This window comes from Canis lupus, chromosome 31 (genome assembly GCF_048164855.1).
Source record: "Canis lupus baileyi chromosome 31, mCanLup2.hap1, whole genome shotgun sequence".
Taxonomy (NCBI): domain Eukaryota; kingdom Metazoa; phylum Chordata; class Mammalia; order Carnivora; family Canidae; genus Canis; species Canis lupus.
In genome coordinates, this window is record NC_132868.1 from 21,679,648 (window position 1) to 21,707,329 (window position 27,682).

At 49.5% G+C, this 27,682-nt stretch overlaps 1 protein-coding gene across 7 annotated transcripts in view; it reads right to left on the bottom strand.

Annotated features, from left to right (window-relative positions):
* Window positions 1-6,844: 6,844 nt before the first annotated feature.
* Window positions 6,845-27,682, bottom strand: part of BCL6 (BCL6 transcription repressor) — a 50,395-nt gene continuing 29,557 nt past the window's right edge. For 2 of the 7 annotated variants that reach the window (XM_072807793.1, XM_072807789.1), the window contains 9 exons: window positions 19,214-19,252; window positions 18,210-18,381; window positions 16,474-16,695; window positions 13,687-14,658; window positions 12,967-13,151; window positions 11,314-11,481; window positions 10,094-10,224; window positions 9,832-9,969; window positions 6,845-8,056 (listed from right to left, as the gene is read on the bottom strand). In XM_072807793.1, coding sequence (XP_072663894.1) covers window positions 7,913-8,056; window positions 9,832-9,969; window positions 10,094-10,224; window positions 11,314-11,481; window positions 12,967-13,151; window positions 13,687-14,658; window positions 16,474-16,695; window positions 18,210-18,370 — 2,121 coding nt within the window. In that variant the 5' untranslated portion in view covers window positions 18,371-18,381; window positions 19,214-19,252 and the 3' untranslated portion in view covers window positions 6,845-7,912. Of the gene's footprint in view, window positions 8,057-9,831; window positions 9,970-10,093; window positions 10,225-11,313; window positions 11,482-12,966; window positions 13,152-13,686; window positions 14,659-16,473; window positions 16,696-18,209; window positions 18,382-19,213; window positions 19,253-20,428; window positions 21,640-21,851; window positions 22,204-25,240; window positions 26,119-26,211; window positions 27,448-27,682 lie in introns of those variants that run through there. The other 5 variants (XM_072807795.1, XM_072807794.1, XM_072807792.1 and 2 more) reach the window with 5 other exon arrangements.

Here is a 27,682-nt window from a genome sequence, read left to right on the forward strand (position 1 = left end):
AGCCAACTAGAAGAAATAGCGCTAATCCCATTTACACCTTCCTACTGCCTTTTCCACCGGAAAGTGGCATCTGAGCGTTCAGCGCTTGGTGTACCCTGCCACCTTGCGGCTGTTTGCTAGACTGCCTCAAAAATGTAGGCCCCGGAAGAGCTCTAAAACCAACTGGAACCTTCACCACACCTCTCTGGCTCCATCATTCAACAAACCTGTACAGATGCACACGGCTGTTTAGGCTGAGGAAATTCGTGGATGGCTGGTCCTGAAGGAGTTCCCAGGGTGGAGTGCTAGGGGAGAGTAGAAGGAGATAAAAAGACATGCTAAATAGAGGGCGTGGGGTATACAAAAACGGAAGCCCAGATATGTCCACAATAGCCAAACTGTGGAAGGAGCCTCGGTGTCCACCGACAGATGAATGGATAAAGAAGCTGTGGTCTATGTATACAATGGAATATTCCTCAGCCATTAGAAATGACAAATACCCACCATTTGCTTCGACGTGGATGGAACTGGAGGGCATTATGCTGAGTGAAATGAGTCAATCGGAGAAGGACAAACATTATATGGTCTCATTCATTTGGGGAATACAAAAATTACTGAAAGGGAATAAAGGGAAAGGAGAGAAAATGAGTGAAAATATCAGTGAGGGTGACAGCACATGAGAGACCCCTAACTCTGGGAAATGAACAAGGGGTAGTAGAAGGGGAAGTAGGTGGGGGGTTGGGGTGACTGGGTGATGGGCACTGAGGGGGGTACTTGGCGGGATGAGCTGGGTGTTATGCTATATGTCGGCAAATTGAACTTCAATTTAAAAAAATTTAAAAAATAAATAAATCAATCCTGAACTCTGAAAAAAAAATCAATATTTTTCCTTCAGATACTTTATTATGTATAGAATATAATAGAGGTAATTATGATACGTGAATAACAATATAAACTTACAAATTGCATAAGATGGAATTATAATCTTTATACTATAATAGATAATATTTATTAATGTGAAAAAACAAACAAACAAACAAAAAAACAAAAACTGAAGCCCGGTGTGTCTGGGAAGTGATACATTTCTCCACGTGACTGAAAAAGAGGAACCAGGTAGAAGTAGTGGCAGATGATGCATGGTTCCACCATCAGGAGATGAAGTGTGTGAAACCCCAATCCAGGGTGTGCTGGGAAAAAAAAGACATAGACACAAGCCACCCTTGGAATGCAGGTCAGTTCAGAGGTACGGGAGCTGTCCAACCCTACACAAAATGGCCCCAGACCTGTGTGATCATGCCTTTCTTTCCTGAGAATCACAGCAGACCCATATTCCTGATGTCTTCCCATGATCAAAACCAGTTTCTCAATGGAATGGAGCCTGAGAGAACCTCGAGCTTGAAAGGGGACCTTAGAGCCCAACCCTTTCCCTAGGTCAACATCACTGTCCCCTTGTCCTGCATCTTCTGCTTACTCATCTTAGCAGTGAGCTCAGGAGCCCACCCCAAGCCCATTCCATCCCTACACATATGTTCAGAAATCCTTTCTTTTCCCCAGTTGAGTTCTGCCTTTTTATAATTCCTACCCATGTGTCAAAGTTTTGCTCCCTTAGGGTCATATCAAGGAAATGATTAGAACTATGAAGATATTTGAGGAAGGCAATCATATATGGGCTTCATTAAAGTTTCTGGAAATAGAAAATCATGGCAACCTAAGGCATTGATTTTAGTGCACTAAGAACACTTGCTTAGGTATTTGGGGAGCTGGATCCTACTCCTCATATAATGTCTTTGCTTAATGTCACTTGGATTTCTTTTATATATGATACAAGGATTGGATTAGATCGGAGATTCTCACCGCTGGCTGTGCATGAGTGTCACTCGGGGAGCAGTTGGCAGTACACTTAAATGCTCCCTATGGCAAGAGCTGCTGCGTTAGACTATTAGTCTCCAGTCCCTGTTAAGGAGCCTTTTCAAACCTGTAGCAGTCTGGTATACACATTCTCAGTAATTCCTATTCCAAAAGTATCTATGTGGATCTAGATTTTTCTCCTTTCTGCTTAACCAAAGAGTGGTTACTGAGCACAGTTACTTTGTCCCCTAGTGCTCTTCTGAGGTGAGCCCCACCAATGATATGCAGGACATGGTTGAGTGGAGGAGAAAGAGAAGAAGCATTGCCCAGCCTCAGCCAAGTGACCCAGTCTCTCTGCATCTCATCCTCCTCACCTAAGACATCACTCGAGCCCCTCTCAGTGGGCTGTAATGTAGGTGACTGAAGCCATGAGTGCAAAGCCCCGTGCCTGGCATTCAGAATCTCCTCCAAATCTCAATTCCTGTTGCCTTTGGGAGCAGGGAGAAAGTGCAAAGGGAAGATGGGGGTGGTGTCACTTCCAAGAGCATCTCACCATCCCCTCTCCTACCAACAATCCCTGTCATGGGTTGAACTGTGTCCCCTCAAAATTCACATGTTGCAATTCTAACCCCCAGAACCTCAGAATGTGACCTGATTTGGAAATGGGGTAATTAGTTCAGATGAAGTCCTTAGGGTGGGCCCTACACCAATCTGATTGATGTCCGTGGGACATCAGGGAGAATGCCATGTGAAGGTGAAGACAGAGACCAAGGTGATGCTTCTCCCAGCGTGCCAAGGATTGCCAGCAAACTGCCAGGCTCTAGGGGAAAAGACTGGAATAAGCCCTCAGAAGGGCTTAACCTCAACACCTTGATCTGAGACTTCCGTCCTCCATATCTGTGAGACAATACCCTTCTGTCGTCTGGGCCACTAGTTTGTGTGACAGCAGCTGTAAGAAACTAAGCCACCTCCAGAGGTGGCTCCGATTGGTGACTTCAAGGAGGACAGCTCTTTCTAGACAGGAGGCACTGCAGTCCCACAGGAAGAAGGGAGATGTGGGAAAGCCCTGAGAATGGTGCTGCTTGGCCTCCAGCTCATCAGGTATCTGCCTCTTACTGCCCTGAAGGAGAAACTTGACATTCTGACAACCCTGCTCAAGCCCCTGCGTCCTCAGGACTGTCACTCATTAGCCATAATGCTGCATCTCTTTATGTTTCCTTGTAATGTTACCTCCATGTGTGTCCATGTTTTGTTTTCCCCACTTATTCACACACTCCTTAAAGGCTGGGATGATGTTATAAACCAAAATGGGATTCAGGAGCCCTCACTGATAAAAATTCTTGGTGTGGGGCACCCGGGTGGCTTAGTTGGTTAAGGATCTGCCTTCATTTTAGTGATCCTGGGGTCCTGGGATTGAGCCCCAAGTAGGGCTCCCCACTCACTGGGGAGCCTGCTTCTCACTCGGCTGCTCTGCTGCTTGTGTTCTCTCTCTCTCTCTCTCTCTCTCTCTCTCTCATAAATAAAATCTTTAAAAAAAAAATTCCTAGTGTGACTTTAGGGATGTCCCTTCTCCCCTCTGCTCCTTCACCTGTCAGATAGGAACTTAATCTCTAAGGCCCCATCTAGTCACAATATTCTGTGATTCTGACTCTTAGCATTCTCATTATTTAACCAACCTGCTTGCTTGGGATGCAAAAGATAGGGAGGAAACTCCCTTGAGATATGCCAACCAGCCAGCCATTTAGAATTAAATGTGTCAGACCCATTTAATGAGAGGACTAGACCCCAAGGGCTCAAGGGCCAATATAGTACTGCAGGGGCTCCCAGCCCCACTAGATCCCCTTCCTAGGCTCTAGGACTTCTCTCTTCACCCCCCACCTGTCTATAAGGCCTCTCCCTTAGTGATTGCTGATGCTTCCTTCTCCTTCAGTGACGCAATACTAGATGTGCTGGATCCCATGCTCATGGCAGGGCTGGGCTCCCGGTACCTGTTAGAAGTTGCCTGTGGCTGCTTGGGGGACCTGGAGGAACAAAACTGTCTTTCCAAGTCATTATAGTATTTTGAGTAGCTCACTTGTTTTGCCTCTGAGGGATCACAACATGCCTCAGCCTCCACTAGGGAGAAGTCTGGACACAATCTAAGAGTCTTTAAGGATCTTCCTAATGGCAGATACACCAGAAGGCCTGAGCACCTGGGTAAATTGTGCTCTTTTGTTTCCAGGAAACAAGGACCCATGCAGACCAGTCCAAGTAACGGTGGGTGGTATAGCAGTAGAGGCAGGGACCTGATTGAAAAATGGTTATAAGGAGGGATGGAATCTTTTAGAAATCTAAGACCAGAAACTCCCACTCAATGACAAGCTTCATAGAACCAGGTACTAGGAGGTCATTCTACTTCCAAGCTTTCTCTTGGGACTTTACTCCAGTGCTCTGCCATTAAGACAACCCGACTACTATCCAGGGATCCACTTCTATCAGCATTTCTCTGCTTCTCTTCCCTGTTCCCATGATCTTAGCATTCTCTGAAGCACGCTTCTAGTAGAACACGAGGCAGTAGAAGTGAAGACACATGAGTGAATATTTTTATTTTAAATGCACTTAGCACCTCATTTATTTTAGTTTGTATTTGGGAAAAATGCATATCTAAGAAGTGTATTGATTTAAAGGAAAATAATACATAAATAATCAGGGTGTGATTTTATAGCAAAATCATAGAGATGATAAGTCTGAGTCAAAAATGAAGTCTGAGAAACACTGGACTGGCTACCTATCTCCACATTTCTCTGCAAATTCCCAGAACACACAGTCTTAGCGGTGGCCCAACCGATTAGCACTTCCTATTTACATCACACTTCAAGTGCTGGAATAGGGCTGTCAGTCCTCAGGGTGGTGGGGGTGTTGGCTGCCCTTGGATCCAGTGTCCACCCTTAGACAAATCAGTGGTCAGGGAGGTAGGGTTGCATGATGAGGGTTGTGGCTGCCCAAGTGCTGGCTTTTCTGCAGGGACTGAGGACAAAGGAGAGTCTTTGGGAAAACTCTGTGGGCAGGTACAGCTTGAGGTGTTACTACAGACCTCTAGGTGTAGCTCTGGGGGGGCACTGTCTGGGAGTTTCTGAGGTGGGCGTGTGGTTTTCCATTCCCCTGTCACCTTTGCTCTGAGGGGTGGTTGTGAGAATTGAAGGAGATCATTGATACAAAGATACTTTGAAAATTGTCCACACAAAGAGAAGGGACAGGAGGCAACTTTCCTCAGCTCTTCCGCCTCCGTCCCTTTGTGGGTCGATGACAGATTTGAACTGCATGATCCTTAGCATCTCATCCCTCCCAGCTCCTTTAGTAGTTCTGCTTGATTCTAAGTTCCCTGTCTCTCCGAATTCAGCCTCCAACCACCAACCTGGTCTGCAGAAGCTTTTCCTCCTAAATTCCAACAATAATAGAGAAGAACATCATGAGCCCCTTTTCTATATGTTAGCGTGTTTGTAAAACGTGGCATTCGTGTCATGCTTGCTTTTGTAATAAAAATTCTGTCTTCCCTTGCCCTAGTGTATCTGTTTAGAGATGTTTGCTTTTTTACTTACTATTGATTGTCAATTGGCTCCAGTTACTCTTTGATCTTCCATTTTGTTTGAACTTGAACGCCACCCACACTGTCTGCCCTGGGCTCCTCGTCTCTATTAAACAGGAATGACACATAAAGGAACTCGGACGCTCTCTGGGAGCAGAGGGGCCGCGGGCCAGCCTCCCTCGGGCCTGTGAATTGTCATTTCTGAAGCTGTCTGTTTTGTAAGTTCTTTTGCCAAGTTTCTATGGGAGCAGAGGGATCATCTTCTCCCTTTTCAAAGAGCAGGGTGAGCTAAGGCCTCGAGCTGGCAAGTCCTCTAAAGTCATTTTCAAAGGAAACCTGAACCAAAAGGCCATGTGGCTGGCAGAGGGTGGTGTGACTTTGTGAGGCTCTCTCTGGGGCTTTGGGTGCTCAGCCCCCACCAGCCTCTCAGCACGTGCCCAGAGCCTGCTGCAAAGGCCCTGCCAAGGCCACCTCTGTCCAACCACTGGCCCGAGGGCCCAGGGAGGGGCTACACCCCCCAACCCCACTCCACGGCCACCCAGGAACCAGAAGAGTGCAAATGTGGACTTTCTCCTCTGGCCAGGGGCCAGGACTGCATGTGTCCTCACTGTTCTTAGGTCTCATCAATCAAACTTGATCCTTGGGGTTTTTTGAGGTGAAACAAAACTGGGTGCCAGAGCAAGCTAGGGTAAACTTACGTCTGAATCATGGACTCATAAATGATCTAGTTAATCTAATCCTCTCATGGACAGGTTGGGAAAGAGACTCAAAGGGGAAATGTTTGTCCCAGGTCACACAGGCAGAAATGGCTGTCTTCCACCAGGGTTCTTTGGACAAAGAACATTTCTCCAAGGATGAAGAAACGTTTGTGTGACTGGTCACCATTTGTAAAGCTTTGGAGGCTATAGATAACCGTCAATCACGCCGCAGGTACCAGAAAGACTCCAAAGGCACCAAGGCTGAAAAATGTGTTATGAGGCCAGACCTGCCTTCATACTGTCCCTTGAACCCCAGCAGAGGGAAATTGTTTATGAAGCCAAGAGGCAAGATAAGCCTTCACAGAATGGGCAAGTTCTCTAAGACCCAGAGAAGGAAAGGACACCTATACCTTTGTGCCTGAAGGGCGAGAACCGAAGTCACGAAAGCTCAGCCTAGAACGCTGAGCAAAAACAGAAAGACGTGGGAACCAGCCGGAGAGAGAGGTTAGAGGTGGTCCATCCCACATCCCCGCACTGGAGCTCTTCACGCACCAGGGTCTGGAGGCTGCAGCCCCTCCTGGTCTGGGGGCCCCCAGCAGGACCCTGCCCAGCTCCCTGGAGGCAGTCCCAGCCTTGGCCTGCCCGAGACCCCGGCGGCCCGCAGCCAGCAGCCACTCCTCTCCATGAGCAGAGGAAACCAGACCCATTCAAGTCCTGATCCCAACACAAGGAAAGACCCCTGGAACGAGTTGACTTGACTTTTCAACATTTTATTCTTGTATTTGTACAGCTATATTTTACAACGCGGTAATGCAGTTTAGACACAGCCAAACCCTGTCTCCGGAGTAGTTCTAACACAAGCATGACGCAGAATGTGATGAGACAAACATTCCCAAAGAGAGCTTAGTTAGCGACAACTTCAAGTCCCTGTGTCTGCCTACACTTCAGAAGGGATGGCGCGCTCGTCCATCACTGAAAACTTCCATGAAAAAAGGCACCGTAGGACACGTTGTACAGGTATATACAAACCGAAAACTAGAACAAAACTACACATTTTCCTTCGGCAGCTTTTTTTGTTCTTTTTGTGTTTTTTTTTAATACACACTTTGTAAATTGTAAACCTTCACTTGCAAAAAAATACAAATACACTGAGGCATTTTAGACAAAATATTTTCTTACTTATACAGATGCAATACTTAAAATATTCTCTTAAGTGCTCTTTCTCAATAAAGATTCTCAGATCCGTGTCTGCCTGCAGATACAAAATCGAGCCTTTAACGCAGTTTTATATTTTTAATATATCTTTTTTAGGTTTATATATATTTATTTTATATATATATATATTTATATATTTACAACTCTGCCATATATTCCTTCACCTTTGGTTAAAAAAATTAAAGCCCTCTCTTTGATAACATACCGGAAGTCTCTTCTTTTAAAAGAATGCACATTTACATACAAAAGAAACATCTGTCCCCACCAAACATATACATTCCTCATTTTGCAGACCAAGTCAAGTCAGAACTTTTGCATACTCCCCCACTTTGATATATAAAATGATTTTGCTTTTTGCTGACATGGTTTGCCTTACACATAGGAGAAGAAGCAATATTATTTTCTTAATGTTTTATGGCAGTGGGGGACGGGGAGCTGCTCTGGCCCCCAGTCCCCACGCCCCGCCCCCCACCCCCACCCCCGCTATGATTTGCACTAGTGGATGAAAGAGGCACTACATCATGGGATGAACATTGTAAAGTGTTACAGTATCCTTTGGGTAGATTCTGAGAAGGGACTCGAATGGAAAGCATCAACACTCCATGCTTCAGCAGGCTTTGGGGAGCTCCGGGGGCAGGTCAGTGGCGGACACACGGTATTGTACCTTGGTGTTGGTGATGGCGCCGTGCTTCTGGCGCAAGTGAAGACGCAGCTGGCTTTTGTGACGGAAATGCAGGTTGCACTTCTCGCACTGAAGGAAAACCAGAGGCAAACTGTTAGCTGTCATCAACGCCAGGAAACTGTCACTGCTCAAAGATCCAGAGCAGGCAGCTCTTCCCTCCCAGGGAAGTCCTGGGACTTAACCTGAAGTCCAGGTTAAGACTGGAGCACTGGGTGTTATTCTGTATGTTGGCAAATTGAACACCAATAAAAAATAAATTTATAAAAAAAAAAAAAAAAAAGAGTTCTGGCTCCAGCTAAGTGGTAAGTAAGCGTGGGGCAAATGTTCCTCTCCTGTTTTCTAAAGCAGTGAAGTGTTGCTCTTGCATTTCTCCACCCAAGCATATCATTTCTCTCCATGGGCCTTGGCTTTCCCTTCTGTAAAGAACTGAGTCAATACGCTCTGAAGGTCACTCTTAACTTGACAGTGGTGCATCTAAACTTCTAGCAAATATTAATTGTATTCTTTCTGTGTGTCAAGGACTATTCTGACACTTGAGTGAATTCGTTAACTGGATGCAACAACTCCACGGGGTAGGTACTATTATCAGGCTCGTTTTACACATGAGGAAATAAGGGTATCAGAGAGGAGAACTAATTTGCCCAAGAACAAAAAGCAAGTAAGAAGATATTCACTCAGGGACTGATAAACAAGTGGATGAAAATAACTACATTTTGCAGGTTCGTATTTGTGATACGGGTTAACCAGTCATTGGTTCGTTCTTATGGTCATCACTACCTATGGTGATGCCACAAACTCACCAAAGTCAGTGTCATCAAACACAGTGGTGGTTCCCACACCTGTAAGCCATGGGTCCCTTTTTGCAAATTCAACAGAAACTCAAAAGGTTAAAGAGGCTGCGGGGTTGCAGAACCTCAATGATTGAAAGGGCACAGTTTGAAAATTACTCATCTACAGCATTCTTATCCTTTTACAAAAAAAGAAAATTGTGGTCCACTGAGAGAGGGTCAGGGCTAGCCTGTGGCCCTAGAAAGGGTTGGTGTTGGAATGAGAATAAGAACCAGATATCCCACCTGCCCGGCCAGTATCTTTCCCCTCTGTAGCAGAGATGGGCAAAATGTTTTTTACCGGGAAAGAGCCAGAGAGTGAATATATCACAATGACAATTGTGTCCCTGTAGTAGGAAAGTACCCACAGACAAAATGTAAACAAATGAGCATGGCTGTATCCCAAAAAAACTTTGTCTATGGACATTGAAAATTAAATTTTATGTAATTTGCACATGTCACAAAATGTTATTTCTCAATTTTTTTAGCCATTAAAAAATATTAAAACCATTCTTAGCTCATGAAATGTTCATATATTAGCCCAGAAGCCATAGCTGGCTGAAACCCTTCTCCAGAACACAATGATTCCAATGGCCTATTCATGGTATCGTGTTGTGTAGCTGGCCACCTGCTTCTTCTTCAAATGGTCTTTTCTCTGTCTTTCTTTTTTTTCTTATATCACCACATTTTTCTGATTTTTCTCCCACTCCAATGGCTGCCCCTTCTCAAACACCTTTGGTCCTCTTCAGTAGACATTCTGGCCCAGCACAGAGGCATATTATAAGAAGCCAGTTAGCATGGAATAAATGAATGACTCCAAAATTGATATATCTATGGTCCAGACCACCTAATACCCCTACTTTACAGATGGACAAACTGAGACACAGCTAATGTCAAGCGGGGTTCAGTGGTCATCCCACTGTGTGCTTGAGACTGGAGCAAAGAGTTCTGCTACCTGCCACTTCCCTGCCACCAACCCCTCCCAGGCCAGCCGATGGCCACAAGAGGCTCACATACATGGTAAGGTTTCTCTCCTGTGTGGATTCGCAGGTGGCTCTTCAGAGTCTGAAGGTGCCGGAAACGGGTGCCACAGATTTCACAGGGATAGGGCTTCTCTCCAGTGTGGATGAGCACGTGGGCACGGAGGTGGGCCACCTGAGTGGAAGAGCAAAGCATGAGAGGCTCTGTTGGGGTGACGTGTGCCCCCCCCCCACCTCACCCCAGGAGCCCCTGTCAGCCTACGGAGGCTGATGGGTCTTTTCCCCACAGCCCTGCTCACTTGCACAAATCGGGCACCACAGGTTTCGCATTTGTAGGGCTTCTCTCCAGAGTGAATTCGAGTATGAGTTTTCAGGTTGGCTGGCCGGTTGAACTGGGCTCCACAGATATTACAGCGATAGGGTTTCTCACCTATTACCAAAAGAAAGGGAACAAAGAAAGCCATATTTGATAGAGGTCTGCACAGTTCCAGGCCCCGGGATCTCAAAGCAGACTGTCTTTCCTGGACCACCTCAGCTTTCTCTCCGCTGGAAGGCGTCCGAGAGAGGATCCCGGGGCCGGCCACCATCCCCCACCAACACACACACCAGCACAGGCTGCGGGCGGTCAGGGTCAAGAAGCAGGCTAGAGAAGAGGGAAGCACAACGTGGGGGTGGGGCGGGGAGGGAGGGAGGTTCCCAGAGGCCTTGGAACCAGCTATGACATTAGGACCACCTAACTGCAGACCTGGACAAGTCACCCCCCTCTCTGGATCTCGCCTTCTCTCTCTGGAAGTTGAGGGGTGAATTTAGATGACATAGTAAGGCTGTTCCAGCTCTTCCCGTGGATAAGACTGCTTCAGTAATCAAGCCCTTCACCAGGAAGATACGATCAGGCTGCTCTAGTTTCTCTCTTAGAAAAAACATACTTTTCCGCTTGTGGCAACTACAGCTGGATTCCATTTGCAAGAGGGCTGAGGGCTGAGTCAGAGGAGATGCTCGGGCTGGGGAAGCCAATAGAAGGGCCGAGCCTTCCTTCGTGGAAAGTTTCTGGGATAATGGACACACTTAAAATACCAAGAGAGAGTCAACTTTGGACAACAATCAGGTTATTAGAAGCTACCTAGGAAAGGAATGTGAGTTGATAAGGTGCAAGCCCTTAGAGGAAATCAAGAGGCTTTTCTTTTTTTTTCTTTTTTTTTTCTTTTCTGGCTTTATAAAAAAGATCTACTCTGCCTCTCTCAGCCTTAGTTTCTTTCACTCATGTGTTGGGCTGAACACTCCTGACCCCAGAAGAGAAGCAGGACAGAGCGTCTCAGAGAAAAGACCAAGCACACAGGGAGTGGATAAGTCGCTAAGCAAAGACAGGACAGGGTTAGGCCCACATCCGGTTCAAAGCAGGGCCTGCTCGCTGCCTCAGCCCAATGGGGACCAGGGCCCCACACTGCTTTCTCTAGGGTCCTCCCCTCCATCCCACCCCCAGTAACCCTGGCCAGCTGGGGGGCAGGGGGCAGGGCCATACCCGTATGGACGGTCTTGTGGCTGGCGAGGTTGCCCTTGTAGCGGAAGGAGGCCTGGCAGCGGTCACACTTGTAGGGTTTGTCACTGTGGGTCTGCAGCGTGTGTCTCTTGAGTGAGGCCTCCTCAGAAAAGCGGCAGTCACACTCATTGCAAAAGAAGGCCCCGTTCTCTGTTGGGGGTGGGGGGAGTGGGGTACCACAGTCAGAACAGGGAAGGGAGGTAGGGCTCCAAGGCCACTCCCCTCTGCCGCTGCCCTCAGTGCAAGATTGAACGCCCCAATCTCCACCCCACCTGACATTCCTAAGAGCCGGGGGCAAAGGTTTCTGAGCATTTAGAATCTGGGTCATGGAGGAGGAAGGAGACAGAGTTGAATACTAAGGTACAGAAGGGAAACCCAAACCAACAGGTACCCGTATGGCCTGCACCAGCTTCAGGAACACTCAACAGGGCTCTTCCTTCTCTAGAGACCTCTGAAAACTGACTTTTCTTATCAGTTCATTGTTTTATTTACATTCATTCACAGAAGCCCTCAAGCAAGACCCTTCACCTCTCTGAGCCTATCTGTGTCTCCATCTCCAAGATCAGGAGAGTCAACCCCAGTGCTGCCTACCTCACAGGAGCATACTGTGTATCACAAGGTATTGTAGGAATGTAAGATATAAAATTCAATGATACTAGGAGATCATTAAAGGAAGAAGTGATGGTGAACAGGGTCACCTCATATCTCTCTGGGTTTCGTGTCCCCCCCCCAAACACTTCTATGAGATTGGGAGAGCCAACAAGGATAGAAGTAGAAACGGCAGCCCAACAAGAAGGGACTGGAGGCAGAGACAAGGCAAATGGCCAGGGGGACAGATGGGGACAGTCCCTGCTCTCCGAACTATATGTCCACAACTGTGTGCCAAATCTCACAGGATAAGCAACTGATTTTTCCCTTTTGTTATAACATTTGGAAAAAGACATGTCATGGTGGCTCACCCCTGATTAGGAATGACTGGGCTATCCTACTGCAGCCAGAGATTCAGGGAAAAGATAGACCTTTCTATCAAAAAAACAAAACAAAACAAAACAAAACAAAACAAAACAAAAAACAAAAAACAAAAAACAAAAAACAAAACTGGGGATGCCAATCACAGAGCATCCAAAACTTCAATTTAATCATTCAGTTCAACTAATCAAATTCAGATAACATTAACTGAGTACCTACTGCATGTTAGAAAGTCCTTAGGATGTATGGGAGACACAGAAATAAGTAAGGTCAGCCGCTTGTCCTTAGAGAACACATGGCCTAGCAGTACTGAACCTACACGGGTCAGTACTGGCAGCTGGGTCCCGAGAGACCAAGGAAGCTCTGGGAGTTAGAGCCGGTCCCACAGGCTATCTTTGCTGGAATGCCACTGTAAAGGCTGTTTGGTCATTTGCTATTACCCCAGATTAACTCCAATATCTCATCCCTTGCTCAGGTCAGCCTGGTTCAAGAGGCCAAGAGTGGAGTAACGGGCTGGTGATTTTAAGTGCCGATGACCTTCCAATCGGGGACTTCTCCCAGTCAGTGGCAAATGCATAAGTGAAACAGGAATGCAAACCCCACGGAGCAGAGGCAGGGGCCTTCCTTCTCCCTGGCAAGGGAAAGGAAGGAGACAGAGGGACTCACCACAGCTGGAATCCGAGTACTCAGACTGGGTCTCCCCCATCTCCTCGGGGAATGTGGGCCCAGCGGTGTGGAGGCACATCTCCGCGTGCTGTGGGGACTGCGAGCCGCAGGATGTACACTTGGGGGGGTGTAAGTAGAGCGGTGAGTGGCTCTCGCTGCTGCTGCGGGGGGAGCCTGTCAGGGACCTGTGGGCAGGAGGAAAGAGAGCTTCAGCAGCTGGAGAGGGTAAAGCACTCTACCCAGCCTGGATGTTGTCCTGTGCTCTGGTGAGCCCAGAGGCTGCAGCTGGGCTGCCTCACTTTGCATCTGGGGCCACAGAGTTCTCCTTCAGCCCACCTCCAAATGGCATATGCCCTGAGATCACTGAAGGAGTCAAACTGGACCAAAACCCCAGCCCAGGCCAATTTCTTCCCCTCAGTACTACAGTCTCTTGGCCCACTCAGGCCAAAGCAAGTACGAGATCACTGTGCCACACCAAGACCAAAGGAGCTGCCCTTGGGATTCCCGGGATGCTCTTTTACCATAGATAAGAGTTTTTTTTGCTATGACAAAATACACAGAAGCCTAATATGCTTCCTTACTGAGGCTAATCGAGTCAATGGGTACTTACTCCACACCTCTAATATACCCAATATTCAGGCAAGAAAAGAACACATCCATCAGAAGCAGTGACCCCGTGGGAACCCCAGAACCCCAGGCCCTGACTGCCTCTGAAAGCACCTGTTGACGATGTTATTGAGCCGGCTGGCCTGTGGGATGGTGGAGTCCTCCCCACTGGCGCTGAGCTTGGTTGGGGACTGGAGGTCGAGGCTCTCAGGCTCCATGGGTGGCTGGCAGGCCGGCGGGGCAGTGTAGGCTCGAGGGGAAAGGCGGCCCAGCTCGGCCTGCTCGGGCCCCTCCGGTTTGGCATTCTGGTTGAGGCTGTTCAGCACAATGAACTTATATTTCTTCCAGTTGCAGGCTTTGGGGTCGGTGGGGCTCTTAGCTGGAGGTGACCCAGAGGTCTGGAGGATGCAGGCATTCTTGCTGCTGCAGGATTCCGTGGGCGAGTTGGGCTGGCAGTCAGACTTCTGGGGGCTCTGTGGACTAACCAGACCCTTGCGGTTCAGGGGTGCACTGGGGGGCTCGAAATGCAGGGCGATCTCATCCTCCGAGGAGGGCCTCTCTTCCTCCTTGCTGGCCTTGTCACAGGGGAAGTACGGGGCATTCCGGGCGGAGGGGACGGCAGGCTTGGGGCCCTCGGCCACACCGTAGTGCATGTCACTGTGTGTCTCCTCTGGGGCTGCCTCCTTGGGTGAGTAGATGCTGCTGTGGCACACATTGGGGGATATCTCCATGGCCGGCCGGCTGTAGTCACCAGGGATGGGCCTGGCACTATCGCAGGGGAGGGCCCGCTCCTTAGGGAAGGGGTTGGCCACAGGCATCCGGGCATCCCGCAGCTCCTCGTCGGAGAAGAGGAAGCTGCTGACTGGGAGGTGGCCGTACACGGGATAAGAGGCCGGCGGGGTGGACAGGCCGCTGTACAGGCTGGGGGCAAAGGCTCTGCTCTCACACCCAGGGGCGTTCCTCAGCGGCAGGTTATTCTCCACCACCTCGCGACCCCGATAGGCCATGATGTCTTGGGGCATCAGCATCCGGCTATTCAGAAACTCTTCACGGGGAGGCTTGATGGCAGGAACCATCTCTGCTTCACTGCAGGAGAAAACAGAGGAGACACAGGCCTCCAAATCAGAACTGTTGAACAGAGAGGACTTTCCAAGTGACACTGGTGTACGTAGCCACACCTAGGCTGGCTCAGCTAGACATGAGGGATGTGGCTCTGAGGTAGGGAAATACAGTTTATAAGGCTTATTTTGTTTTATTTTATTTATTCATGAGAGACAGAGAGAGGCAGAGACACAGGCAGAGGGAGAAGCAGGCTCCATGCAGGGAGCCCGACATGGGACTCAATCCTGGATTCCCGGGATCATGCCCTGGGCTGAAGGCAGGTGCTCAACCACTGAGCCACCCAGGCTGCTCAGTTTATAAGGCTTTTATGCTAGAAATAGAGCAACCTAGATCAGTGTGGAAGACTAGACCCAGAGAAAGGCCGCAAGTCAGCCACACAATCTGTGCCTGCTCATATATGACATCACATGTTTAAGCCACATATGTATGTATGTGCGTGGATCTGTAATTCTTCAGATATCACAGAATGCAAAGCTTTCAGAGCCCTTATTTCATCCATGCAAAATCCTGCAAAGGAAGAAAGGCATTACTGTATCTGTTTGACACACATAGAAATTGAGACTCCGAGAAGGAAGAATTTATACAAAACAGACTCGGAGGGTCAGAGGCAAGCTGGTAGCCTCTTGAAGAAAGGACTCGCCCCGTAAGCTGACTGGAGTCTTGGGGGAGTTTCCTTTGGAGGACAGGCAAGGTCTGTCAGTCCAGGAAGGCCGGGCTCTGAAGCAGCCAGACCTGGTTTCCAATCCCAGCTGTGCCACTTAGCAGCTATGTGACCTGGAGCAAGTTACTTAACCGCTCCAAGCACAAGGCCTGACCCAGAGAAAGTACTCGTAAATGACAGCGATGGTGATCTTGCTACTGTTATCACCCACAGGAGACAACGAGCTCTAGCTGCACATATTTGAAGGGACATTATGTGGGCGAAAAATAGGCCAGCTCAACATGATCACAGTTAAGAGAGCTAGAACCAATCAGGGAAAGGTTAAGGGAGCCAGATTTCAACTTGCCATAAAGAGGAGCTTTCTAACTGTCCAAGGTAGACAGTGTGGCTCTGGGAACACTGGGTTCCTGGCTTGGAGGGGTTCAAACACAGGCTGGAAACCCTTCTGTTTGGTAAGGGAGGCAATCACCCTATGGGAGCTAAATCAAATGGTTCTAAAAAAGTCAAGCCCCGAGTTTCTGCTCCACTTAGCACAGCCCTTCACTCGATGAGCTCTCTCAGGTTCTTCACCTTTCAACGATGGTCAAGTCTGACTGGCCCTCGAGGAAGAGATTAGACCCAGTGAACTCAACTTGATTCAACAAACGTCCTGGAATGTCATGGATGCTGAGTAAAGCAGCCCAAGGCCTGGGAAGGGAACTAAGGCGCGTATGTAAATCATTATATAAAAGTCTAAAGGGGAACTAAAACACACATGCAAATGCCTAAAAGAGAAAGAAGGTCTGAAGGACTGGCAAAAGTCTTAGGAATACAGAATAAGAGCTGAGGGAGGAAGAGTGGCAATCATGGAAACATCCACAGAGGAGTTGGCTTCCAAGCTTGGCCTGGCAGGATGGGTGGGAGGAAAGGGTATTATCAGGCAAATGGAAGAAAGCAAGAGCGGAATGCACGGGGCATATCTGGATAGCAGCGTCTGTCTGGTGTGCAAGAATTGAGGCAGAAGCATGCAAAAACCAGCGGAAATGTAGGTGGTGGTGCACGACAGTGGATATGCATGCGTTATCAAGGATTTGGGATCCCTTCCACTTCCAGGGGCTTCTACCTCCGTGGCAGCTCACCTGGCCTTGATAAACTTCCGGCAGGTGTCCACCACATGCTCCATCTGCAGGTACATCGCCGTAGCCATCACGGCCATGATGTTGCCCTCCCGGAGATTGAGCCGAGACGTGTACATGAAGTCCAGGAGGATGCAGAACCCCTCAGGGTTGATCTCAGGATCCAGGTTGATCACACTAAGGTTACATTTCAACTGGTCTGTGAAGATGCTGTAGAACAGGCCACTGTAAAACAAACACACAGGATTTGTGATCAATTACAGTCAGTGTCAAGGCTCAGCTCCTCTCCCCTGGGCCTCGGTCCAGAATTTCCATGGCCATTAATAATAACTGCCATTTATGGAGAGCTTACTAAATGCCGGAGAGTCATTAAGCACTTTACATACATTATCCTGTGTTCCTCACAACCTTGCAAGGTAGACATTATCATTCTCCCCTTTACAAATGGGGGAACACAGATCAGAAGTTAAATGATTTTCTCAAAGTCACAGAAGCTATTTTCCTTATAGTTTTAACTGCCTGGATTACCAGAGTGAAATTTAGCACTCATTTGCAGGAACCATTTTTAGTCTATAACTTTGAGATAAGCATTTCTCTTCCTAGTCCAACACATGATCCTTATTTTTAAAATGCCATTGTCTGTTTTTGGAAACAAGTTGGGTATTGATGATAAATAAATAAAATAGTGCCTATGTCTACAGTCTACTGATTTTCTAAAAGTCTGAAGACTCTCCTAAGGTCATTATTCCTGGGAGACACAAGTCAAACCTCAAGCCTTGCCTCCAGGGGCCGTGTTGTCCGGTCGAGGAACAAGTACTCAATTACAAGTCAGGATTTGGGGCTGGCATCTCAATTCTGCTCTTTCTGAACAGGTTGCCAGCTGTGAGCCAGCTCTAACCAGCAAGTAGCTGTGCAACTTGGGGCAAGATACTTAACTTCTCTGCACCCTGGTTTCCTGAGCAATAGTGTCTCCCTGAGAGGGTGGTGCATGCCTACCACAGAGGAAGCACCCGGTTAGCATTTTCTACTCCTTTTATATCTCTGTAAACCTCTGTTCGCGCCACTCTTAAAACACAGGTGCTCGCCGTAGATGTAGATGTCAAGTAAGGTCTCCGCTAGCAGTAGAGCTCCCCTGCCTTATATCAGTTCACGGATGTGTGCCTTCATTTTATTGTCTATAAAATGGAAGTAATTATGCCTGCATAACACGGAAGGCCTCTGCCCAGATCCAGGGAGATGATGTAATATGAACCAGCTCCGAGAACTCGAAATACTTGACAAATATGAAGAATCAGCTGGCTCCCTCTCCCTTACTTACACACACATAGCCTGAAACACCCCTGGAAAGACAGTCACGGGATCAAATACATGCAGTTACAGGCTAAAAGGACAAAAGGTTTCACATTCACTGGCTTACAATTTTGTAAAACCCTCTTTCCCTTCTCCTTTTTTCACTGGTTAACCAAAGTTATTCTGCTTGTCCCAAACACATCCTTTCTCGAGACGGTATATGATTTCTACTCCCTCCCTTCCCACAGAACAGAAACTCTTTCTCCAAAAGTGTGCTCATCCATTCGCTTCCTGGGAACCTACTCTGCCCTGCCGCCCATGTGCTGGCCGTCTGGAGACAAACGAGACGTGATTCCCAACAGAGCAAAAGGCCCAGGCGGCCTGCCTTCCGGCCTGCCCACAGCAGCGCTCCCCTTTACACAACCACCTTTCCCCTCCAGACCCCTCACCTGCAGGCCATGAGGACTGTCTTATGGGCTCTGAACTGCTCACGGCTCACCACGATGACAACATCAGTCAAGATGTCACGGCTGCGGAGGCGATTAAGGTTGAGAAGCACGTCACTGGCATGGCGGGTGAACTGGATACAGCTGTCAGCCGGGGAGGCCATTTTGTCTTCACCTGGAAAGAAAAGGGTCGGAGCCTTGTAAGTCATCCAGAACCCGGTTCCTGCTTAGCCGGGGTGTGAAACCAGGTGGCACAGCCTGCTAACCTATGGCATGCAAACCGAGGTCCCTTGTGTTTGGTCTTCGGCCCATCTCTGGGCATTACTGTTCACATCTGTAAGACGGGGAAATAATCTTTCTCTAACGAGTTGGAATAGAAGGCCCTTTCGGGGAAAGCAGAAGTGAATGAATAGCTGTAGCGTGCCTTTTCCCACATATCGAATACTCTGCCAAGCGTCGAGAGGCAGTGAGTGTGTTACAGGGAGAGAAACCACGTTTTGAAGGTTAGCACGCCAGCTTTATTTTATCTTTTGCTAGCTGTGTGACTCGGGGCAGATTGTTTACTCTTTCTGGGCTTCGGTTTCTCCAAATGGGAGGAGTAATACCTATGTGGTTGTAAAATTTAGAGATCTGTGCCTGGTCCATAGTAGGTTCTCAAAAATCGCAGCTATTCTCGGCAGGATCTCATTTCATTATCCCAGCCACCATCTGTTCTTTCCTCTTTTAGGTTTTAGAATGGTCTGAATGTACTTCGGGCACCTAGCACACTGCTGGTGCACAGTAGGTGGCTACCTTGGATCCGAACCGAGAAACGAGTGAAGGAATGAAAGATCACACAAGAGTTAAGATAGTCTAACACAGGGGTAAAGGGGTGAGGGAGAGGGAATCGGCTATCCTTTATCTGGGCTAATGAAAAGCGGCCAAGTTCACAGTAACACATGCATCGGCAAATTCAAAAGAAACAGTTTGTCCACAAAATTTTAAAGCATATAATTAGATTCACTTACCCAATGCCTTGATTCACAGTCCAAAATTTTGCTTAAAATCTGCAAGGAAGAGAAAAAAGCAAACAGAAATTGATTCCATGAATGTTAGATTGTCCACTATAGTCTTATTTTAGGACACACGTATTTAGTTTTACTTTGATAGCTGCAGTCTGCCAGCTGGAGCGGTTTTGCCACAAGCTAGCAAACATTTTTCCAGCTCTGCTCTTACGGAAACAACAGGCACCCGAGCTATGCAATAATCATGTTTTTGCCCTGAGTACTGGGAACACAACTGCATAGATTAATTACAGGTACATATATACATATAGTTCCTTTCTCAAAGTAGAAAAAAAGCATATCATCCGAAGGCCACTTGTGTTTGTAGGAAAGAAAAATATAAGAAAAGTGATTCCTTCAATATTAATGAGAATGATCCTTCGGGGGCCTAAAACTCTGAACAATCTCCAAAATCCACTAAAATATTATCTTTTAAGGCTTAGAATGATTTCTCGAGGTCTACTGGGTCAATATCCTAATCCCTATTTCTCTGGTGACGAAACTGAGGCTCACGGGTTCAAGTGGCTTGCTTAGGACAAAAAGCCAGGCAGTAATTCCTGACTGTCTGAATATTTAAGAGTAAATACAGGATCTGCAGAACAAACCCAGAGATGGCGAGTCTTTGCTTTCCTTGGGTATTTTTGCCTTTTTTCAAAGTTTCCTCTTTCCCTCCTGGGTCTAAGACCAGATACAGTGCTACAAACTTCCAAGCTTGTGCTCCCCCTGCTGGTGAAATATTTAACTGCGTGCTTTAGCTAAGAACTGGCCAGGGAGCACTCCTGAAATATGTACCCGCTCCAAATTGGTTTCTCTAAAACAAAATAATTTTAAAGCACAGGTGTAAGACTCTCATTTATGATCACATGTGGGCTGCAAAGCAAAACAATATCTGAATCCTCTTCCACCACCAACCCTTTCCTTTTTTTTTTTTTTTTAAAGCGTAGCCCTTTAGAGCTATTTTCCGGGTAAAGGGGCCCGAGGCCAGGGAGGTCATGTTGGGCCACGTAGATGGTTAGTGGCCCGGCCCTAGGTCTTCTGGCTCAAATTCCTGTGCCTTTTCCAAATCAGCCTACGTGCTGTAGAACATGCAAGACAGCACCCTAATGTGGGTGAATCTCATTTTTAAGTTTCTTCCCCCACACAAACACTTTGCCCCCATTCCAGGCTGCTGAATCTTACCAAATGAGCACTCTAAAATGAGAGGTTTCCTTGAGTCTGTAACCAAACACTCTGACATTTCTCTGTGGTCCCAAGTGCCAGTCACTCAATCCCATCGGCTTCAAGGTTAGTGTGTGCATGTGAGTGAGTGAGGATGAGGGAAGGGAATGGGGGGAAGGGAGAGGACAGAAAGAGACTGAAAGAACCTACTTCCTCCTCTCCCATCCTAACTCAAGATGGGCAAAGAAAGACACACCAGATGGGTCCTAACCAAAGTTCAATGATTATCTCTGTTGAGAAAGAATGCTGAAGACACATGAAAGTTTCATTTATAAACTGTCTCCTCTTCCCTCATGAAAGATACCCCTGAATACTTCTGGAATACCTAAAGCTGTCCTTTAGCCAGCTTCAACCACCAGCTTGCTTGCGAATTCCCAGTCACAGACTTTCGGAACCACAGGAAGCCCAGATTTGCCATTTCACCTTGGCAAGTGGCAACGAGTCACTCCATATTGCAGATTGAAACAAACAAAACATTCCCTATTCCCAGGGGTCTACTTGTCAGCCAGGCCCTGGGGCTGGGCGATTTTCATTCTCAGTGTCTGTCCGGCTTGGTCAAAAGCAAAGGCACATACACCGAGGCCCACATCCCTATTAAGTCCACTCCTCCTTCAGCTAGCTCTATCTTAGGAAACCCCACAGCTAGCGAGTGTGTGTTATGGTAGATGTGGGAAGCCATGCCTCCCTCTAGATGCTGCAAGTGTGGAAGCACCTAACAGCTGCCTTGTTTCTCACAGACCACTCAGCCCTTTCCCATCCGTTATTGTATGGGATCCTTATAGCTGCCCTGATTTACTGGGAAGGCCACTGAGACTCCACTGGATAAGCCTTGCCCGAGTCTAAAAGCTAGTCTCCAGCAAAGTCCTGGACAAACTCCTTTACCTAGCTTCAGCCACTCCACCGACGCCGCACACAACACTCCTAACACAGAAACAAACTGCCAAGATAACGGAGCTGTCAAAAGAGAATTGACCAGTGCAAGGGCCCAGACCTGGACTGGCCCGACCCCAACCCCGCCCCCAGCCGCAGGAACCACCAAGCGACACCTAAACGTCGTCTTTCCGCCCACACACTTTCTCCCCGCTGCCTTTTCAGGAGCTCTGGATTTTCAATTAGGCACCTCGAGGAGAAGGCAGGTCTTCCAAAGGAGTTGGAGAAGAAAAAAAAAAAAAAAAGAGGGACCGTTCCCTCTTAAAAAAAAAAAAAAGAAAAAGAAAAAGGCAGAGAGGGAAGAGAAGACAGCAGCAGGAGAAGGTGGAGACGAGAGGAAGTGAGAGGGGGACGAGCGAGGGCGAGCCGATCCGAAGGCCCCATCCATCCCCTCCCGCACACCTGCACGGCCCCAGCCCTGCCCGCGGCCTCGCGCAGCCCGACCTTACCGTACCTGCCCGCCAGGGACCGCCCACCCCCGGGCGCAGCCCCCGCGGAGGCCCCGAGGAGAGACCGTGGCAGCCCTTAATTTGGTGACATTCAAATACAACGTTTCGTGCACTTCGGTAGCTAACATTGTGTGTGCCTTTTTTTTTTTTTTTTTTCCTGTTACGCTGTCAAGGCAGGGGCTAGTGAGGGGAATGGCACAGCCCTCTCATTCCCGGAACGTAGTCGATCTCCGCTCAGCGGATTTCACAGAACACTCTCTGCCTATCGCCGGCTCCAACGAGAAGTAACTTTCCAGGAAGCTGCCGGCCCCCGACGGCCGCCAGGATCGCCGCCTGCGCCGCGAGGGCCGCCGGGGATTCACCCGGGGAGGGGAGGGGAGGGGACGGGGGGGCGGGGAGGCGCACTTTCCCCTAAATCCCTCGCCCGCGCGGGTCCAGCTCTCTGCATTCACCCGACCCTCCCCCCACCCCCCACCCCCCCGCAACAGTCTTATAAATGGGGAAACTCGCGCAAGTTAGCAGCCGAGCCCATCTAGAACCCAGGAATTCGGGGCCAACCTGAGGCTCATTTCATGACTTCAAAAATTGCCCAATTCTGGCCTTTGCTCGCCTCGTGAGTCATGTATTTATTTTTGCCTTTTGCTTGCCTCCGCCCCCTTTAAGAGGGCGGTGAAGCCGGGCGTCAAGGTCAGGCAGCAGCGAGTCCCCGCGCTGAGGGTCTCCGTCCGCGCGCCCGGCCGACGCGCAGGAAAACCAAACCGAAAGCCCCTTCCGCCTACGCTGGCAAGTAGGGGAGCCCTGCTAGGCTCAGTTTCCGCCCCCAAGTCTTTAGAAAAGGAGCTGCGAGGCCGAACCCGACCAGGTTTCGGGATTTCGGAACCCGATTTCCCCGCAACCGTAGAGGCGCCGTTAGGCTCCCGCGGGCCGGCCGGGGCGCTGACCCCAGCGCGCGGGCGCGCTCCAAGGATGCCTCGCTCTCTCGGGGCCTGCCTTGGGGCTCTAAGCCCCGGACACCCTCTCCTTGCAGGCGCCGGCCGTGGGCTCCGGGAGGAATCTCCCGGGGCGAGGGGCGGGAAGGACGCAGCGCCGGAGGCCGCAGTCCAGTCCTCGAGCCGGCGGGGGGCGTCAGAGCGCGCGGCGCATCCCGGCAGCCGCGGAGGCGGGTCGGGCCGGTCGGTGAGGACTGGGCCTCGGCGGCCTCAGAGAGTCGCACTTTGAGACTTTCTCATCCCTTCGCCCGGTGTAATAAAGGTGAAAGCGAAGGTTGAGATTTAATGCGGAGTGGGGTGAGTATCTAGGAAGGGAAGTTAAAATTAAGTACATGCACTTATTGGAAATTAGGGCTCCCGTGGTTCCGGGAGCTCAAACCTACTCATGTCTTACCGCGGCTAAACACTAGGGAGAGCCCTCCACCAAGGCTCCAAGCCGACAAGCCCCGTGTAGCCCCGCCTCTCCTTCCCATTGACCTACTTTAGACACAGTCTCCAGATCTGGAAAACACCTTTTGCACCCCCCCCCCCGCCCCACCTTCCCCCCGCCCCACCTTCCCCCCGCCCCTTCTCTATCCCGGCCGGCCGTTGGATTATAGTGGTAATCTAATAACTCCGATAACTCGCCGAGAAATGCAGAGGAGAACCTGGAAGTGCAAAGCACTGCTGAGGGGCAGGAACGAGAAATTTTATGGGGCTGGAGCTGCCGTGGTGAAACCAGCCAGCATCAGGGCTCCCGCCGGCGCGCTCCCTTTCTGCGCCGCAGCTCAGCCAACGAGCTGCTCCAGTTCCGCCGCGGTGGTCCAGCCGGGCGGGGGGGGGGGGGGGGGGTCAAAGCGCGCGGCTGTTTTGGGTTTAAGGGTGAAACACTCTTCGCTCTCTTGACCGAGGGGCGGGAGGGCAGAGGAGACGGCAACACATGAAAGCGAATTTGATAACGCGGTAGCCTCGGCAGTCGCTCTGGGTGACCGAGGTGTTCAGGGACATTATGTCCTGACTTTATTTCTATCACGTTTCCTGCCAACAGCGCTCTTTCAAGCCTGCAAGCTTCTAGGAAATGCAATAAAATAGAGGGATGTGTTTTATCATCACGATCTGAAGAGGAGCTGCAGAAGGGACGCTCCCCATGCCCCCGGCTCGCGACAGCCTTCCAGAAAAAGCCGGCAGACAATGCCCGCAAACCACGTCCCCGGGCAAAGCTATCTCGGCCATCCAGGCTGGACTGGGCTCCGCCCTTGCAAAAAGGCTGCCAGGGGAGGGGAGCGGCATGATGTCCCCAAGCAAACAATGCCTTTAAAAATCCGATCTGGACGAAAGTCAGCCAAGGTCTTTATTCACGTTAATGAAGATGGAAGGCACTAACTGTCCTTGGAAAGCGATGAGTCAAACTTGACCGCTCTTCAAACACATCCCCAGATTCGTTTCCAACCCGAACAGAGGCGCGTTTCTCCGACGCGGCCTCCGACAGCTCCCGCAGTGGGAGAGGCTGAACTGGATTCCCTCGGACCGCAGCATCTCCCGCGGGCGCGCGCCGGGGCCGTCGCTAGGGGTCGCCGGCACCCCTGTGTGCCTTTGCCACCCTAAGTTTTGAGCTCAGAGAAGATAAAACTTCGCTTAATAAGAAGCTGCTGTGGCCCAAATTCTATGAGGATTACACTCTGCCTGTCCATATGACACCCCCCCATACACACACACACGCACACGCACATGCACACAGCCCTGGGTTCTGGCCAAGCCACTAAGCAGTTTGGAAGGAAGGGAAAGAAGGTGATTTCAGAAGGCCAAATGTGAGCCTCCTCCTGTGAAGCGAGGTACATCTCTGCAAGTCTAGGGACTGGGACTTAGTTACCCACTAACACCCACACACACCCCTCAAAGGCCTGGGACCCCACCGCTCAGCACTACAGCAGGCTGTCCATCCATGCCTGTCACTGAAAATCTTATGGCATACTTTCTAAAAGTTCTCCAGGGCATCTGGGGAACTGTTTCCAGCTACGCTGACCTGAGACATTAAAACCCTGGCCCTCTCCTACTGCTGCTCCCTTCTCCTAGATACTTCAACGGAGCGGAGATACACTAGCCTTTGACTCTAAGTCACTGACCTGGAACTCAGAAAGGCAAAAATCTGGTCCAGGTTAGGGTACTAAGGCACCGGCAACAGGCCCTCCCCTCTCATGAGGCCGCCTGTTTCCTCAACTGTAACGAGTTTATGTCCTATAGTTCCCCCCCACCCCCATGTGTCTCTCCACTACCCACTTCACCCTGGGAGACGCCCAAACGGCAGATTGGGTGTGTTCAAACGGGTTATCTCATTAAAGGTTCTCGTAAGGAGGCGGATGGCCCTCTCTGAGCCTCGGTGGACAGGGCGAGCACCTGGAGGCTTCCTAAATTTTCATCCATCTTACCAAAGTTTTGGAAGCCGCGTGTCATCCTCACTGGATGCTGCCCTCTCTTGTCAGCCCTAGCACCCGTGCATTCAGGATACTTGGAGACCTGGAAGGTGACAGGGTCGGTCCACCGCCCCAGGCAAGGGGTGGGGGGGGGGGACTCGGCTACGATTTACCACTAGGTGGCAGACTCAGTCCGTTCGAAAAGCACCGCGCAGCCACAGCTTTCCACTACCGACTGCCCTCCGCTTTTTTTTTTTTTTTTTTTTTTTTTGATCTGTTAGCGGGAGGAGGTCGCCTCTATAGGCAACGCTGCAAAACATTTAATTTACTGGATGCAATTCCGTTCTTCCCGATGCTCACTCCTCTAGCAACCACAACGCGGTCTCTGGAGCTGCGTTCCTGTATTATACGTTGATATTTTTTTTTTTCCCCTCCCAGCCCGAAAGGCTGAGGGTATCAGAAGGGAAAGGAAAGGGTGCGCTCGTCTTCAAAAAGCAGAATGGCACTCGAAGGTATTAGCAGAGCTTCTTGCCAAGCACTGGTCGACCAGCAAAGAAAGTCGGAAATAAACTCTGATGCCCGCGGAGAGAGGGCCTGGAGGCCAAGGCAGGGTCCCACCCAGGCTTCCAGCGCTCGCCGAGGCGGAGGGGTGGGGGGTAGACGGGAGGGGGGGGGCGAGTGCGGTCTTGCGGTGGGGCTGCGGGTTACAGACTGGAAGGCTGGGGGGGGGGGCTGGGAAGAGCCACTGCGGGCTTCCAGGGGGGCGAAGAGAAAGGGGCCGCCTTCGCCACCACGCAGCAGCCTCGCTCAGATCGCGGCGGCGGCATTCCCACTTGTTGCGCAGTGCAGGCAACCGGCGCGCGCACACCGCTGCGACTCCCAGGAGGCTCCAGACCCAGCTACGCACCAGCCTACGGTTGCCCCGCGCCATCCGCAAACCTCCGTCCCCCCGCCCCCAACCCAGCCCCCATCCACACCACCATCACCGCCAGCAAAACTCCAGGACCGGCGATCACTGGTTTACACCAACACATTCCTTCCTCATCTCAGTGTCAGACTGGCAACAGAATTCGGGTGCTCCGAGAAGTCACGTCCAGGGGGGAAGGTGGCCATCTCCGGCTGGAGAAGTCACCTACTTAAGGCCAACTAGGCAACCCTCCCCACGCGCGGACGCGCGCGCGCGCACACACACGCTCGGACTTGTCTCTTATGACACTATCCTAGCAGGAAAGCAACCCTTTCCCTCCCACTTGAGAAATCACCTACAGAGGCCTTTTTTAGAAGTTAGTTTTATCTCCTCTTTCTAAAGAAAAAAAAAAAAAATCCTCATCAGGTCATTTCACAATGTTTTTCAAATATTTGACTTTTGCAAAAGGAGAGTTTCACCCACCAAGGGGTGGCGCTGCCGCACTACCGCCTCTGCGTCTCCTCAAGTTTTTCACAATAAAGTGGGTTGTGAGTGTGGCTACCCGGCAGGGGAGAGAGGGAAGGAAGGATTTTGACATCTAGTCCTGGCTACCATTTACTCAACCAATAACTGGAACTCTTCAAGGCTCAGCAAACGACAGCTTAAGAGTTCCGAGTCCCATCCCTGTCCAGCACACTCAGAATAAATTGAAAAGTCTTTTCAAGAAAGCATGGGGCAAAACCCTTCTTAATGGAGCACAGAAGAAAAGGCCAATAGGAGAATTCCCCTCTTCTGGCTTCCTTCTCCTTCTAGCTGCCCGGTTTACCAACAGCTTGGGCCCTTACTGTCATTATCAACAGACCCTTAAAATCAGCCAATGCTTGGGCCTGCAGTATTGGAAAGTCTTCCAACTAGGATATTTGGAAACTTCTATTTATAAGTGGGGGGGGGGGGGATATTTCCCATCTACAGGTTTCTATTTCAGCCTGACAACCCAACTGCAATCATTTTAGCGAGGGAATGCCCCATCTCCTGGTGCTCTCTTTCCATTTCCTCCTCCCCCAGAGACAATATTCTTTTCTCCTTAACCAAAAAAAAAAAAAAGTATATATTTTAAAGCAAGAATGTGATTTCACCTCATTCCTTTGAGCTCATGTTTGCTACCTCCAGGAATAGCGTGTGGACTAGGGCCAGATGAACTTCAACTTGGGCTGCAGATTTACGAGGTTCTGTTCCAGTGCCAAAGGCTCTTGGTAGTAAATAGTGAGCAAAATAGATACCTGTCTCCTGACAGATCTTGTCGGCCCCCTTCTTATTTTTTTTAAAGTTATTTATTAAAACCACACACACCTTGCAAAGAAAAAGGGAAACTGGCTGTCTCTGTAGAGGAAGCCGGTGGCATCGCTCAGAGCCACAAACTGTATTTCTAAACAGCCCTTTCCCTGGTTCCCTCTCTCCTGCCCCAGTTTTTTTTTTTTTTTTTTTTTTTTTGATAGGGGAAAAAAAAGCGTCTATTGATACTCACTTTACTCAAAAAAAAAAAAAAAGTA